This window comes from Balaenoptera ricei, chromosome 11 (assembly GCF_028023285.1).
Source record: "Balaenoptera ricei isolate mBalRic1 chromosome 11, mBalRic1.hap2, whole genome shotgun sequence".
Taxonomy (NCBI): Eukaryota; Metazoa; Chordata; class Mammalia; order Artiodactyla; family Balaenopteridae; genus Balaenoptera; species Balaenoptera ricei.
Genome location: NC_082649.1, coordinates 34,072,588 through 34,087,859, shown reverse-complemented (window position 1 = coordinate 34,087,859; position 15,272 = coordinate 34,072,588). Strand labels below are relative to the sequence as shown.

Sequence of the window (15,272 nt, the reverse complement as noted above, 5' to 3'; positions counted from 1 at the left end):
TACTTCTCACAGGATCTGAGAGGCTTGGAGTAATTACTTATACAAACAAAGAAACTGAGGTTTAAGGAGTTTAAGACCCATGTCAAAGATCAGTGGGGAATACCAACTGTGTCCTGTTTGGCTGAAATTTGTGTTTCTCTCAAGAGACTGTGAATCTGGGGATAGCTGGAGACCCCAGACTTTGAGAACTGCTCTGCATACTGAAGTCCCCCATCTGCTTCATAGTCTGTGTACGAGCCCCTGAGATAGTACAGCCTCCGTGAGTTGTAGAAGGAAACCCAGGCCTCCTCCTCACTAACCATAACCATCCCAGACATACCCTCTCTCTGAGCATGTTTCAGCCACTCCTTGAAAGGCAATTAGGGGAGATGGGGGAAGATACAGGATTGAGGCCTTGACTCTGCCTTGGGTCAATCCTCTGACTCTCTGGACCCTCAGTTTCCCATCTGTAAAATCAAGATGATAATAACTATCTCCCGGGACTTCCTTGGTGGCGCAGTGGTTAAGAATCCACCTGCCAATGCAGGGGACACGGGTTTGAGCCCTGGTCCAGGAAGATCCCACATGCCGTGGAGCAGCTAAGCCCATGCACCACAACTACTGAGCCTGTGCTCTAGAGCCCGCGAGCCACAACTACTGAGCCCGTGCGCCACAACTACTGAAGCCTGCGCGCCTAGAGCCTGTGCTCCGCAACAAGCCACCGCAATGAGAAGCCCGCGCACCGCAACGAAGAGTAGCCCCCGCTCACCACAACCAGAGAAAAGCCCGCGTGCAGCAACGAAGACCCAACGCAACCAAAAATAAATAAATTTTTTAAAAAAACCCAAAAAACTATTCTCCCACAATTCTTGTGAGAAGGGATCTTGCTGCCTGTAGAGACAGTAAATATTGAGTGTCTGCTTTGGGCCAGGTGCTGGGCTGAGGGCCTTAGAATGGAAGGTCAGAAAAGTCGGACCACCAGCTGCCTTCCCTGCACAGCTCCAGGCCCAGCGAAGGGTCTGGCACCCAATAGGTGCTGGGAAAATGGCAGCGGTTTTTGCTGTGCGTGGCGGGGGGGTGGGGAGGTGGGAAGGAGGCCCTGCCCTTGGGGAACTCCCCATCTAGGGGGGGGACAAACACAAAGGCCATTACGGGTGCCTGTGGGCGTGGGCGGGGGCGGGGGCGGGGGCAGGGGCAATATGGTGGTTCCGGGGACTAGCTCACCTGCTTTCAAGTCCTTGCAGGACCCCCACCCCTCCTCGCTCTGCCCTACACACTAGCTTGGAGGGAGAGGCCTGAACCGGTTTGGGTGTGGGGGGGGGGATTGGGGGGATAGCGCCTCCTCGAGGAAATGTGGGGGAGGGGGGCAACGGGGAGGCCTCCGCTTCAGTCTGGAGCTGCCCTTAACTGGGGCGGATGGTGACCTTAGGAGGGAGGGTCTGCACCGCAACAGGGGTCCCAGGATCAGCCTCCAGGAAGCTGAGAGGGAGAAGCCGCCCCAGGACTTGGTGGGGGTTGTGTTGTTTGGGGATGGGGTGTTGAGGGGCATCGCCTGCTTCCCCGGGTGGAACCCGCCCTGCCTGTCCAGCCTCAGCCCCTCCCCCGTGTCTCTCCTCCCCCTCCAGGTCCCGCTAGAGCGACATGATGGTGGAATCCGCCTCGGAGACAATCAGGTCGGCTCCGTCTGGTCAGAACGGCGTGGGCAGCCTCTCCGGGCAGGCCGATGGCGGCGGCGGCGGCGGCAGCGGCGGCGGCGGCGGGGCCGGGACTGCGGGCCCCGCCGGAGGCAGCGCGGGCAGGGATGCGGCCGCGGGCGCAGACAGCAACGGCGAGATGAGCCCTGCGGAGCTGCTCCACTTCCAGCAGCAACAGGTAGGAGCTGGCGCCTCTCCCCAGCAACCCAGGAGAGGGGAGAGGGGCGCCAGGCCTCTTCCCACTACACCCTGGCCACCTGGGGGCCGCTGCTCCCTGCCACGCAGCCTCACTTTAACATTCTTGAGAAGGTCCAGCCTGCAGGGACCCCCTCTGTGCGCTCCCGTTCGAGTGGTCACTAAGGCAGGGGGAGAGCAGCCTTCTCAGAAAGAGAAGTGGGGCTGGGGGCCCTGAGATCATGGACCTTAGAACAGCCTCAGAAATGCCCACAAGGGCAGACAGACGCCTGGGCAGCAGGCTTGAGGGTGTGCGTCTTGGGTGGGTGGACGCCTGGGCTCTCCTCCCGCACTCTGGCTAAGTTAACAAACACGGTTGGGGGAGGGAGACCCTGCTCTAGGTGCGTGCTCTTTGGGGGAGGGGGGCTGTGCACACAGTGGTATCTTCATTTTATTTGTATTATAAAATGTTCCCCACCTCCACCTCTGCTTGGGCCCCTGATGCAAGCTAGATGTGAGATTAAACTTCCAGGCACCAAGGGTCAAGGCAGCTGGGAAAAGGTCAAGAGCAGTAGGCAGAGGCAGGCCTCCATTTTTAGTGCTCAGACTGGAAGTCCTGTCTGTGTCCCCCGCCCTCTTCCCCTTCATCATTCCCACCCTAAACTGCAGAGTTCAGGAGTCCAAGACCAGCCTCTCTGAGGATTGAGAGGCCTTAGGGGTGGGGAAGCCTAACTGGGTTATGACAGAGCAGGGGCCCCAGGTCCCGGCCCCACCCGGGAAAAAAGGAGAATCGTGCTTGACAAGTTCAGGAGAACCGGCCCAGCCAGCCCTGGCCTTGGGATGCTCCTTCTCTTATTTGACTTTGCTCCTCGAATCACTGCTGGTGGCATTGCCCCTTGGGGGCTCTGCTGGGAATGTGGAAAATTCGGGTCCTGCATGTTCCTCCCTGCCCGTACCCCACCCCTGCCTCGTGCACACAGATGTGTGTGCCCACATCGCCCTCATGCTCTCTCCCAGGTTTGCCCCGGGCCTCCTCCCCCGACTCCATAGCCCCTAAGGGGCCCTTTCCCACCACACTTGTTGAAGCTAGAGGTCAGACTGGAAGCAGCACCGTCAGAAGCCCGGCCCCGCGCTCTGCACTGAGCTGGTCAGCCAGCACTGATGCAGCAACTGAACAAACCCAGGTTAAGTCCCAGCCTGCCCCTTCCCAGCAGTCAACCTTGGCCAGTCCTGGGCTTCCCTTACCTCTTGGCACCTAAAGTACAGGGTTGTTAGGATCGGATGCAGTTTGGGTGTAAAATCCCTGGTCAGTACGGATGTGACCAGAATTGAGGACTTTAAAAAATTCCTTCCTCTTGCAAACAGTGGAAACTTGAGCAGTAAGGGCCTGTCTCCTTTCTCCAGAGAGATGGTCCTTGGGAGTTTGCTGGTATCTCCCAAGCCCTCCTAAGCAGGTTCTCTAGGGGAAGAGACCCACAGAATCTGTACCACCTACGGGGGACAGAAGGTCAAAGGGCAGAACCCTGCCCTTCATCAAAATAATAACAGAACACACCCCACCAGAAATCTCCAAGGCCACCCATTTTGTATGGGTGAAAACGCTTCCCCGCCTGCACCTCTATGCAGACAGAGCTATGAAAAATTTTGAATGTCGGGGGAGGGCTGGGAGGAATACTGAAACTGGAAAGTTTCTTTTAAAAAATTATTTAAAGAGAAGACTGAACACAGATATCAGGATAAGTGGGGAGAGGTGTGGGGTGGGGAGGGACAGAACTGTCTGTACCGATCAGGTTTCTCTGTTCTGCGTTGCGCTCAGGCCATGTTTTACCATCTATATTCCACGTTCCAGTTATCCCTGTTTGTTTTGGTGAATATCCCAAAGTCCTGGAAAATCCTATATCTGTTTCACAAATAAACTGGGGTGGAGATTTGGAGGCGGGCGGAGGGAGGGCTGTTTTATCCATTTGGGCTCACTATGGGCGTAGTGCCTGGGGCCAAGGAAAATATTTGAGACTTAAAAAAGGTTTTCTTGGCTCCAAACTATGAAAAGAACCCTGCAAAATTAAAATTACAAAATTTTCAATTAAAAGGAAACAGTCTGTGGGCTGTCCTTCCTCCTCCAATATATGAGCGAGGCTTTGGGGAGAGCTTGAGGGTAACACTTTCTCGTCCCCCCCAACAAGTGTCTCTGACTGTTTGTGGGGTAGAGCGAATGTAGGAAAGAGAGCCGGAGCCCAGCGAGTGCCCCCTCCTCCTTGACCCCCACCAGGAAGTCCTTCGAGGACAAACAAACACCTTGCCTCTGGTGCTTTGGGTCTTTAATTACTTCACCATCCTGGGGAGATGGGTGTTATTATTCCCATATCACAATGAGGGGGCAGTCAGAGGTAGCACTGACTTGTCCAGGTGACACAGGAAAGGCTAGATCTCAGGTCTCCCGGCTCCTAGTGCAGGGCTCAGCTCCCACCACACTCACAGTCCCCTGAGGGAAGTGGAGGCAGCAAGGCCTGGCGCCTAGTAGGTGCTAAATTAACCACTGCTGGTGAGTGAATGAGAGCACTCCACTCCCAATCTAAAATCGCTCTTAAAACAAACCAACAAAAGCAGCAATGGCCGCCGGCTCTAAGTGGCCACTCCAGAGGCAGAGGGTGTGAGTGGGTCTGCGGGCAGTGCCCTTGGTCCCTCCTCCTCGTGCCTCCGTGACTCCTCATTCTCTGTCCATCTGTCGGTCTGTCTGTTGGTCCCTGCCCCTCTGCTCTGGATAAACAAGCCCTGGAAATGCAGTCTTGGCCTTTGGGAGTAATGAGTTGACAAAGGAGAGAGAGAGAGATAAACAGGGCGAGTCAGAAGTCAGGCTGGTGACAGGACTTTAGGCTGAAACAAACAGTGCTGAAGAGGGCAGCCACGTCACTTTGGAACAAGAGCAGGCGCCTGTTTCCATGCAACAGCAGGCCGGGAGCTTGTTTAAACAGAGGCGGGGTAGGGGGGACAGGGCTCAGCTGCCAGGCTCTGTCTGACTGGAGAGAGGGTCCCCCTCTGGCTGCCCCATTTCAGCAGTCAAGGCCCCAGCTTCCCGCTCCCTCCTCCCAGCCCTCTTTTTGGTGAGTGACAGAGCCACACCGCCTCCACTCTGTCCTTGGGGCTTTCTTCTGGTCTCCAGTCTCCTGGAGACTCACCCCTGAGAAGGAAGCGTGGAGAGGAGAGCGCTGTGGGCCCTGGAGCGTGCATTCACTCAGCAAACATGCATCGAACCTTATTTTGCACCTGGCACCCTGCTGGCCCGCTGGAGTTGGTGATCCCCAGCTGCTGTTAAAGAATGCCTTGAACCGAACAGGCGTGCCAGCTGCCCGTCAACCCCCTCCCTTCCTTCACCAAGACAAAGTCTCCTTCCTCAGTGGCCCCCGGCCGCATATTTCCCCTCTAGGATGGCTTTTTTCTTTGAAGGTCGCCCCTGCATTTTCTCCGAATCTAATTTCACCTGTATGAAAATGTTCCCAGTGTGTAGGGCTTTCCCCAGAGACCACAAATATCCCTGATGGGGGGCAGCCAGGGCTGGGAGAAGTGTGTGCCAGCTCTGGGGAGGTGAGGTGGAGGGCCTGGGGAGGTTTTGGGGACCAAGCTGTATGCTCGCTGGACTTGGGGCCAGGAGGACTGGGCCAGACAGTGGGGGCGGGCAGGGCTGCTGGCTCTGCGGCTGAGCTGAAAGGCGTCCTGGGCCTCCGGAGCCTGCACTCCTATTGTCCTCTGGTTGCGGGGGTGACAGGTCAGCGGGGGTCACAGGAGGGTTGCCTAGCGTCTGGGAACTCCCACCGCAGTTGCCTTGGCAACTGGGGCCAAATCCCACCCTGTTCACATCCTGTGAGGAGATTCAAAATGGTTGGGGGGCTCTGCACATTCATGGGCTTTTAACTCACCCCCCTCCATAGAGATGGGGCGAAGGGAGTGTCAGGGAGCTGGGGAAAGAAGAATGGAAGAGATTTTTGTTCTCCTCCCCCATCTGGCTCTCCTCTAGGGGGATGGGGTGGAAAGGGGAGGCTTCAGAGGTGAATTAGCCCAGACACCTCACACACGCTGTCAACAGTTGCGTTTCGTCTTCAGGTCTGGGGCCCATTTCTTCAGTCTTTGGGACTCCCACCCTCCTGCCCCAGATTCTGCTCCTTCATCTCTAGTCCTACACCCTCCAAACTCCCCTTTCCTTTCCGTAGAATGAGCCCCTTCCCAGGAAGTGCTGGGGGCCTGGAGGGAGAGCTGGGACCCGAACTCCTCAGAGGCGAGACTTAGAAAGTTCCCCTGGGTGAGGTCCCTGACCCGGGACAGCTGTGGGGTAGTGTTAGAAACGACCGACCGCTCCCTCTTGCTTGGGAACAGAGAGCAGGTGAGAGGTGGGCCCGGGTAGTAAGGTGACAGGCAGGGTCCTGAGAGGATGCCGCAGGGGAGAGGACCTAACCTCCCTTCTCTTACCCTTCCTGGGTTGCTAAACCAAAGGCCACCCTGTTTTGTGTGTCTGCCCCCTAGTCCAACAAAAAAGGAAGTTTCCCTAAGAGGGGAGAGAAAGGTCAGGGAGAGGGCCCGGGGCCTGGGAAAGGGATGCTCAGGCCGCTGCTTCCTTGGGACTAGGGAAGAGCAAGTGCACTGTGCCGCCAGGCTTCCCTTCTGCTGTGGAATTCGGACACCCCCTCTTTTTTCCCCCTCTCACCCCCTTTTTGTTACCAAAGTTCTTGTCCTTACTGATAGGAGTTTGGGGACCAGGGAGAACTGGGGAAAGGGGGTGAGTGTTTCCGCTTCTGAGGGTGAAGGATTGAAGCGGGACGGGCCGCATCCCAGGGCCAGTGCCCAGCTGGTGAGCTAGGTTTTCTCCTACTGGAGCCCCTTCATTCTGAGGAGCCCCGGTGGGAGTCAGTGGGGAGGGAACTGCATGCCCCCCACAGTCCCCTCTCTAAACCCCACACTTACAGCCCCTGCGGAATGGCTAGTGTGAGGGTGGCGCTGAACCCAGGCCTGGGAATAGACCCCCTTCTGGAGAACTCCAGTTACTGGGACGCATCTGGGAGGAGTCTCTCTGAGGGGAAGCGCCACCATCCCGCGACCCGACCGCCCCGCACTATTTCAGCTCCTTCCCGGATGCCACTGCTGGACCTTTCTGGTGGAGCCGGTTTTGGCCCAGAGGGGCTGGATGGGCCTGGGGCTGCTCCCCGCTGGGGGCACGAAGGGAGGGAAGGAAGGAGCCTCTGGGGAGGGCCTTGCCCTTTTGGGCACTGTTGGGTTCATTTGTTAATTCTGTTCTGTGGAGAGGAGGCATTCTCAAGACGCTCGCTTGGCGGTGAAGGGGTCCTAAAACCGGTCTGTGCATCTCCCACCCACGTGGGCCTGTCTGTATCTGCGCGTTGCTGGTTTTCATTTTAATGGTTCTAATTTGAGAATGCGCCGATGTCATTTTTACGAGGTTGGTGTAAAAAAAATTTACAGCCTTTTCCAAAAAGCTTTTTTTTTTCCAAGGGAAGAAGGTGTAGAATCACTTCGGGGGTTTTATGGTCTCCTCTTCCCCATCCTCCTTGCCCCCCTTCTCTGTGTAATTTCATTTTTATGTCTCTTTGCTGGAGGATAAAGCCTGGCTGGTGGAGAACCTGGATCTCCCCAGGTCAGCACCCTTAGTGGTGGGGGCCCCTGACCCCTGACCCTTCTCCCTACACCCCTTCCCTCCACACTCTGGTCCCAGAGGACTTGTACTTCAAGGGGTAGATGGAGAGACGTTTCCTGTTTAATTCAAGTCAACAAATACTTATTAGGTACCTACTGTTTACTAGCAGTGGGTTAGGTGTCTCCTCTCAGAGACTGTATCAATTCCTGCTTAAAATCCTCCAACAATTTTTCCTTGAGTGTAGAAGGCAATGAAAAGCCATCGTCCCGGTGATGCGGCTGCGGCTCACCCCTGGGACTTCTTCTCAGGCCACTCAGCTTGGCCACACTGGCCTTTTTGGTTCATGATGCTCCAACCTTATATGCCCACCTCCGGGCTCTTGCACCAGCTCCTTCCAACCGTGAATACCCTCCCCTGGAAGAGTAGCCCCCTCATCCTAAATGCGTCCTCGAGAGGCCTTCCCTGGCCACACAATCTAAGTAACCAGCCAGCCGTCCTTTGCGTAATGCTGGCCATCATCTCACAGCTCGCTTCGCTTTGCTGTAGGGTCTGTCTCATCCCATTAGAATATGAGCTCCATTAAAGCAAATACGCCATGTCCCCAGTGTCTAGGACAGTGTGAGTGCCCTGTGGGGCTTCACAAATACTCGCTGAATTATAGATAAATGAATCAAAAGTCATATTCCGGGGTGGGGGGGCGGAGCAGGTGAGATGGGCCTTCCTGGGAGGGCTTCTCAGGTTTGGGGTGGGCCGGCCCACCAAACACCCTTCTAGGGCCCCTTCCCCTAAATCGAGCCAGCTCTCAGTTGAAATTATCAAGACAATTGAGATCCCAATTTTGCCAAAATTAGCTAGATGCAGACAAAAGAAGTTTGGGTTTTGTTTATTTGGGCTGCTCTTTACCACCATCGGGATTAGACCAGAGTTTGCTGGGGCGGGGGGCGGGGGGGGTGTTCCTCCATCCTGTCTGCCCAGCTCCTGCCTCCTCATCCCTGTGCAGAGAGCCCCGTGTCAGGCCCAGGGGGATTCAGGTTCTGCTTCTGCCGCTGTGTGACTTTGGGCGCTTCACTGCGCCTCTTCAGATCTCCGTTTCCTTATCGATAAAGTGAACTAGATAAGTGTTTCACAAACCTTTTTGCTGGAGATCTGCCATAAGAAATGCCTTTTATTTGGAGTGGCAGCACACAAGAGTTTCACGAAACAATGCTTATGCTTACCTAGTAACTATGATGTTTTCATGTGTGTGTGTGTATTTTTTCCTATTTTTTTGACCTTCTAAATTGATATTATATGACCCACCATTAGCTCATGACCAGCAATTGGGAAAACACTAGACTAGATACCCTCTAACACTCCAGCTCACCAGGTCTGTGACCTGCGTGACTCTGCTTCTCTGTTCTCAAAGTTCAGCCCTTCGTGCTTGTCTCCCTGAGCACCAGGTCCCCGCCCTCCCAAACGCACAGAGTAAGGCTGGGACCCCGACACAGACCTGGAATCCTCCAGCCTGGAGAAAGAACCAGTAAACAGCCCTGCACCTGGCCTCCACAGAGAGGATGCTGGTCCTCCCCCAAATTCTCCAAGACAGAAATGAGGGTGTAGTCTCATCCGGCAGATGAGAGATGCATCTGCCCCAAGACTTGTTTTTCTTTTCATAGCAGCTCCCTGTTGCCCTCAAAGCACTAGCTTCAGTCCCCTCCAACCCCGCCGCCCTCCCTGGATGCCATCCGTTATAAGCCATTTGTTCCTAATTGTGAAGCTCCTGCTAATGACTTCTGAATGGGCGGTTGGGGGAGGAGAGTTCGGCTTCATTAGCGAGACTGAGTTCTTAGGCTTGAGGGGGAATGGGGGTGGGTGTAGATGGAAAAGGGCTTGGTTAACAAGTCCTTCTGGGTGGCACTGGACAAATGATCAGGAGCTGCCTGGGAAGGTGAAAGATCAATAATCACAATCACAAGAGTTAACGTCCATCCAGGACCCACTGAATGCCAGCACTGTGCCGAGTACTCCATGCACACCGTCACATGTATTCTTCACAGCAAACCTGTGAGCTGACTACAGGTTTATTCCCATTTTACACAGGAAGAAACTGAGGCTCAGAGCAGTGATGTGACTTACCCAAGGTCACTCAGTATTTGGTGGAGCCAGGATTTGGATCCAGATCCCTTTGACCAGGGTCCGGGCCCTCAATGGACCCGGTACTGCTTCCTTTAGAGGAAAACTAGACTTCATTCCCCAAACCACAGAGCTGGGCATTTGGTTTTCAGTCTGAGGGGTGGAGGGAGCAGGAAAATAAGGTTTAAAAGGCCAAATGGCTCCCAATCTCCCATTCTGCCCTGAGCGCCCCCACCCCATGCCTTCTCCCTGGTGGGATTCTCAATGCCTCTTCCTACCCAAAGCTGTATCTGGCCCACAAGGAAGGGAAACTGAACCCCGTGTATCAGGCCCCAGCCACGGCAGGCAGTGCAGACACATGCCTGGTGTGCCAGAGTGGCAACTGTGGCTCGGATGGGGCTTCAGAAAGTCTTAGACCTACCTGATCCCTTGGGTGACCACCCTGGAGGAGGACATCCTAGGCCAGAGGGCCTCCCCCGCCCCTCCTCCCAGAGCACCATCCCTGGCTAGGGGTCCAGATGGGGGTGGGGGATGGAGCAGCATTACAGGGCACTGAGCAGTCAGTGACATGTCCAGGCCATCTGGGGACGGGAGACTGGGCCCCAAACCCAGGGTCTGCCCATCACCCTCACCCCTGGGCACCTGTAGGGTGATCTTCAGGTGGTACCAAGTCCCTAATTGGGTCAAGGCTGGGCTGTAAGCAAAGTCCATGAAATGAGCGTGTGCTGCCCACTGTCACCTCCCCATCTTCTCCAAGCCAGTATGATGTGGGTGGCCATGAAAGTGAATGAAGGAATGAGTGAAGGATGAATGAATGAAGTGCCTAGAGGAGCAGACCCCGTGGGCTCCTCCAGCCTCTCTGGCTACTTAACCTCCAACACAGCTCGATTTTCTGTCCCTGCAAGTGGTTTCCGGGTCCCCAGACTCACCGGCTATTCCAGTCGTCTGTGGTGTGAGGGTCGCTGTGCCTGGAACGCCCTTCGCCCTCCTTGTCCACTTGCTGAGCCTGCCCTTCCAGCCTCCAGTCAGTGCTGCCACCTCATCTGGGCCCCGGCGCTGGTGTCCATCTCCACCTCAGTCTGTGACGGGCGTCTCATCACAGCACCAGGCCCTGAGCCCTGGGGCAGGGCCAAGTTCTGTTTCTCTGTGTCCCCAGCACCTAGCACCGTCCCTGGCGGGAAGGAAGGAGTGTGGGGGGAAGGGTGGGAGGTCAGAGGAGGTGACAACCTGGCCAGGCCTAGAGTCTCACCTGGTCCCCTGTCACCTGGCCTAACGGGGGAGGAAAGGCTCAGAGTGATAGGAGGGGTGGGGCCTGTCGCAGGGAGGTCTCACAGGAATAAGATTGCAAGGCCCTGTCATTTTTTTCCTGTAAATCTTGTAATTTCATGCTCCAGGCGACCACAAAGTAAGTGAGTCAGTGGGGAGAGAATCCAGCCCCCCAGGCCACTCCCCCCACCAGGAGACTGCTCGGGACTCCCTCCAACTTCCCCTGGAAAACCGTCCCCTGTGGCTCCTCTCTTCCCACCAGGGATTGGGAGGGGGGGGCTTCCTCCCCCCACCATGACCAGCATCCCCTCTGGGTCACCTGGGCTGCCAGCCCCTGAGCCATCCTCTTCACCCACCTTGCCCCCTGATCTCTGACCCCTCTACCCCATCTCTACCTTTGGAGGACAAAGAGTATCTGTCAAGCCCGTGTCATTAGACCAGGGGGGGGGTTCCCTAAAAACGAGGCACATAGAGGCAGGGCCCCTTCCGGATGACCAGCTGGCCACCTCCTTCCCCTCTTCTTCACCCTGCACCTCCTCCCACAGCCTCTCAGAGCCCTTGACTCAGGTCAGATTTCTACTTTCTGATGTGAATCTTGAAGAGAAGCAACCCCGGGCCACTCCTCCCGGTGTGAGGTCCCGGGGAAGAGGGGCGTGGAAGAGGCCTAGGATCTGGGGCGCTGGTGAGGGGCATGCCAATCTGGATGCCAGGTCTGCCCTGGGACACGCTCCCACAGATACACCAGGGTGTATTTAGGTACTGTCCTAAGGTAAACTAGGTTTAAGCCTCAGGGAGGCTCAGCTATTCAATGAAAGGGCTGCGAAGGGGGTGTGTATATATGCTTGCTGTACAGTGGGCGCCCCCTAAGTGTTTGCTGAGTGGCGGGGTGGGGGGCTATGAGTGCATCCCTGTCCCACCTTATAGGTCTGCCTTGGTGGTGCTCGCCGTGGGTAGGAGAGTGGAAGTCCACGTGAGGACAGACAAGTGTGTGTGTGGATAGATGTGCGAGGAAGCCGCAGGTGGCCTGTTGCATTTAATAGGTGCGCTGGGGAGAGGCTGGAGGAGGTGAGAGGTTCAGGATACAGGAAGGAAGCGGGTGCTCCTCGAATGCCGACCAAGTGCCAAGCATTGGTCCTTTAACACCCCACCCCCACCCGCACGTATTTCAGAGTTAGGTAGTGGCCCAGTTTTGCGGAGCAGACTGGAACACAAAGATAGGGGATAACTTGCCCAAGGTCACACTACTGGTAGGTGGCACGACTGGGCTTCAAACCCAGGTCTACCTGATGCCAGGCCCCCCTGTCAAAGGCCTGGACACAACTGCTCTGGCCCCCAAGGAGATCTTTGAGGAACCTGGGTATATTTTGTGCTCCTGAAATGTGGATTCAGGACAGGTCCCCACATCCCCTGCCTCTGAGCCCCCTACTGACCTGGAGTGGCGGGGGATGGAGGGCTTGGCTGACCTTACAGAGAACTTCCTGGCCTCTGTCTCCTACCTGACCTCTCCTATTCAACCTCTCACTGCTCGTCCACCCACCTCCTAGGCCCACGGCCTGGCCGGAGAGGCTCCTCCTGCAGACTCCGTGCACCTCCCGTTCTCATGATCCCACCGGCTCAGAGTCCCGTCTGAGCCACCGTGGCCTCCAAGCCCCAACCACTACAGTCAGTGTAACTCACTGACACTTCACACACTCCCTTCAGGACTTGATCCAATTCCCCCAGCGCCACAAGGCCCTGCTCCCAGACCTCCTGCCCTGACTCATAAAGCCACGTAGCGCTCAGACCCTGAGACCCTGAGACTCCACCCTCATCCCCCCAACTGTGTGCTCTGACTCCAAGTGAATGCTACTCCCATAGCCCCCAGACTGACCACCTAGTAAGGCAGATGGCCTTGGAGCCAGGGTTCTTGGTCTCAAATCCTGACTGACGCTTCCTAGCTGTGTGGCCTTGGGCATATTACTTAACTTCAGTTTCCTCATCTGCAAAATGGGACTGATAATCCCTACCTCACACCCTCCCAGGAGAGGATTAAATGACATCTTGCTGGTAAAGTGCCTGACACATAGTAGATACTCGACAAATTGTACCTACTATTAATAGCCTGAGTCCACCACTGTACTTTCTCCTGGGTCCTTGTTTTGACCACTAACCCATTTGCTGCCGCCATTGAGTCCCAACAAAACCTCACCAGGTCCCAGAGTGAGTCCCTACAGGTTCTGATCCCCAAAGCCTGGCAGCTTCTCTCAGTGACTCCTACCTATATCCTTATCCCCTAGCCCAGGTGGACCCCGTGACCCTCTCACTCATCGCCAAGACCTTCTACATGACCCTGACCTCCTCCCCTTTATTCTCTCCAAACGCTCCCTGAATCCAGGATCCTGCACTGACCCTTTCCCTCCCACGTCTGCTGGAGCAGCCGGAGCACTGATTCGCCCCTGTCTTGCAGGCTCTCCAAGTGGCCCGGCAGTTCCTGCTGCAGCAGGCCTCGGGCCTGAGCTCCCCAGGGAACAATGACAGCAAGCAGTCGGCCTCTGCCGTGCAGGTGAGGAGGATGCCCTCCTGTACTGGGCTGGGCTGGGGCCAGGTCGGAGGGTGGGCTTGGCACCGAGGGAGGGGAAGGACCAGGGAGGGGAAGGACCGGCTGGAGAATTGCTCTGGCCCATCCCCAGTGCCAGAGAGCGGGCGGCTTTCCAGAGGGGATTGCAGTCTCTGCAGGGGCAGGTGAAGAAACACCACCTTCTCATCTGCACCTGACCGCCCAGCCCTTCCTCCACCAAGCCTCGCGTCTGTCGCTCAGAGTTTGAGTCTGCCTGAGCCCTCTGCCTCTGTACCTGTCTGCCTGCCTCCTCTTCCCTGGCTCTGCCCTCAGGGTCTCTCCCTGGCACTTCTGGGTCACTCGGCCCATCCCTCTCTGCTCCCCTCCCAGGCTCTCTCACTTGCTGAGGCCACCACGCCCTCCCCCCACCTCCTCGTCTCTCACCCACCAACTCTCTCTGTCTCCCCACGTTTCCTGTCTCTTGATGTCTCTCTGTCTCTTTTGTTTTCCTTTGCACAATCTGCCCTTTTTGTCCCCCTCTCCCTTCCCCGCAGCGTGCCGGCCCATCTGGCTGGCTGGGGGAGGGGAGGGGAGATGGGGTTGGGGGCGGGGGTAAGCCAGGCCTTCTGTTTACCTTTTGTGTCACAAAGAACTTGGGAGAATTGCCGTCTGAGTCGGGGTGGGTCACAGCTCCGCGGGCAGCCTGTTCCCCTCCCCCCGGCTCCCCTCCCCCTCCCCCCGGCAGCCGGGCTTCCTCGCTCTCCCCACCCCTCTTGGCCGGGGCGGGGCGGGGGGGGGGGAGGGCGGGGGGGCAGGGGTGTTGGCTCCAAATTGGGGAGGGGACTAAGCGGGGCTTTGGAAGGAAGTTTATCTAAAGGAGGAAGGGTGAGCACGATCCGATCCGCAAAGCACTGAAGCCTGAAGGGTGGGGTGCTGAGGGAGTGGGGGGATGAGAGGAGCAGGGCAGGGAGGGGGTACAGGGTGGCCGGAGAAGGACCCGGGACTGGGTTTGTCCTGGGGCAGATTCCAGTGCTCTGCGGCTCCGGCTCCGAGGGCATATCTGGGTTTTCTGTGAAACAAGCTTACATTCCGAAAGTGCTTTCAAGAAGTTGAAGGTGCCGGACAGGACAGTTGTGGGGCCTGAGCAGTGACCCTCTTTTAAAAGTCTCCAACCTAATGAGACAGCCCTCAGGGGGAGGAGTTGGGCAAAGAGGGGTAGTGGCCTGGGCGGGGAAGGGGAGGACAGTTCGGATAGCCGCTAACGGGAAGAAGAAAGTTCTCACACTGGAATGAGGTAGTAGGTTCTCGTGCCCCCGTAGTGTCAGGACTGGGTCTCTTTGAATTAGGGAGCCCCCCCATATACTCCCTGGGTCTGAAGTGGCCCTCGGGCTACTGTTCTGAATCAGTTCTGAATTTTCTACCCTGGGCCCAGCCTAGTACCCACTTCTAAGAACAGGGAGGGGTAGGCTGGGGAACAGTAGGAATGTTCCCCAACCCAGAGAGGGTCTCCTGACCCAAGTAAGAGGGAGGGAGCTGGATGGTAGTTGGAGGGACTGAGGTCAGACATCAGGAAGGACTTTGCAGCAGGGTAAGAAGGGTAGGATCTGAAATAAGAAAGGAAAGGAGGCTGTGGAATCTTCCTTCGGAGATCACTCCCACCCCCCAAAAAATGAGAGGGGTCACTCAGCAAACACTTACTCAGTACTTCCTAAACTGACAACATTTGCAGAGTGCTTACCGTGTATGCTGGGCTGGGAGGAGCAGGGATGGTACCTGACATAGAGGAAGCTTATTTAGAGGCTGAGAGTTGGGATGGATACAATTTGGTGCCAGAATCAAGGACCCAAACTCAACCTCTTAAGTCTGGGGATCG

The 15,272-nt window shown here is 56.4% G+C and overlaps 1 protein-coding gene across 2 annotated transcripts in view; it reads left to right on the top strand.

Moving 5' to 3' along the window:
- The window catches only part of FOXP4 (forkhead box P4), a 51,305-nt gene that overhangs the window by 17,287 nt on the left and 18,746 nt on the right, over positions 1-15,272 (top strand). For both annotated transcript variants that reach the window (XM_059938727.1, XM_059938726.1), the window contains exons 2-3: positions 1,605-1,851; positions 13,310-13,405. In XM_059938727.1, coding sequence (XP_059794710.1) covers positions 1,621-1,851; positions 13,310-13,405 — 327 coding nt within the window. In that variant the 5' untranslated portion in view covers positions 1,605-1,620. The remainder of the gene's footprint in view (positions 1-1,604; positions 1,852-13,309; positions 13,406-15,272) is intronic.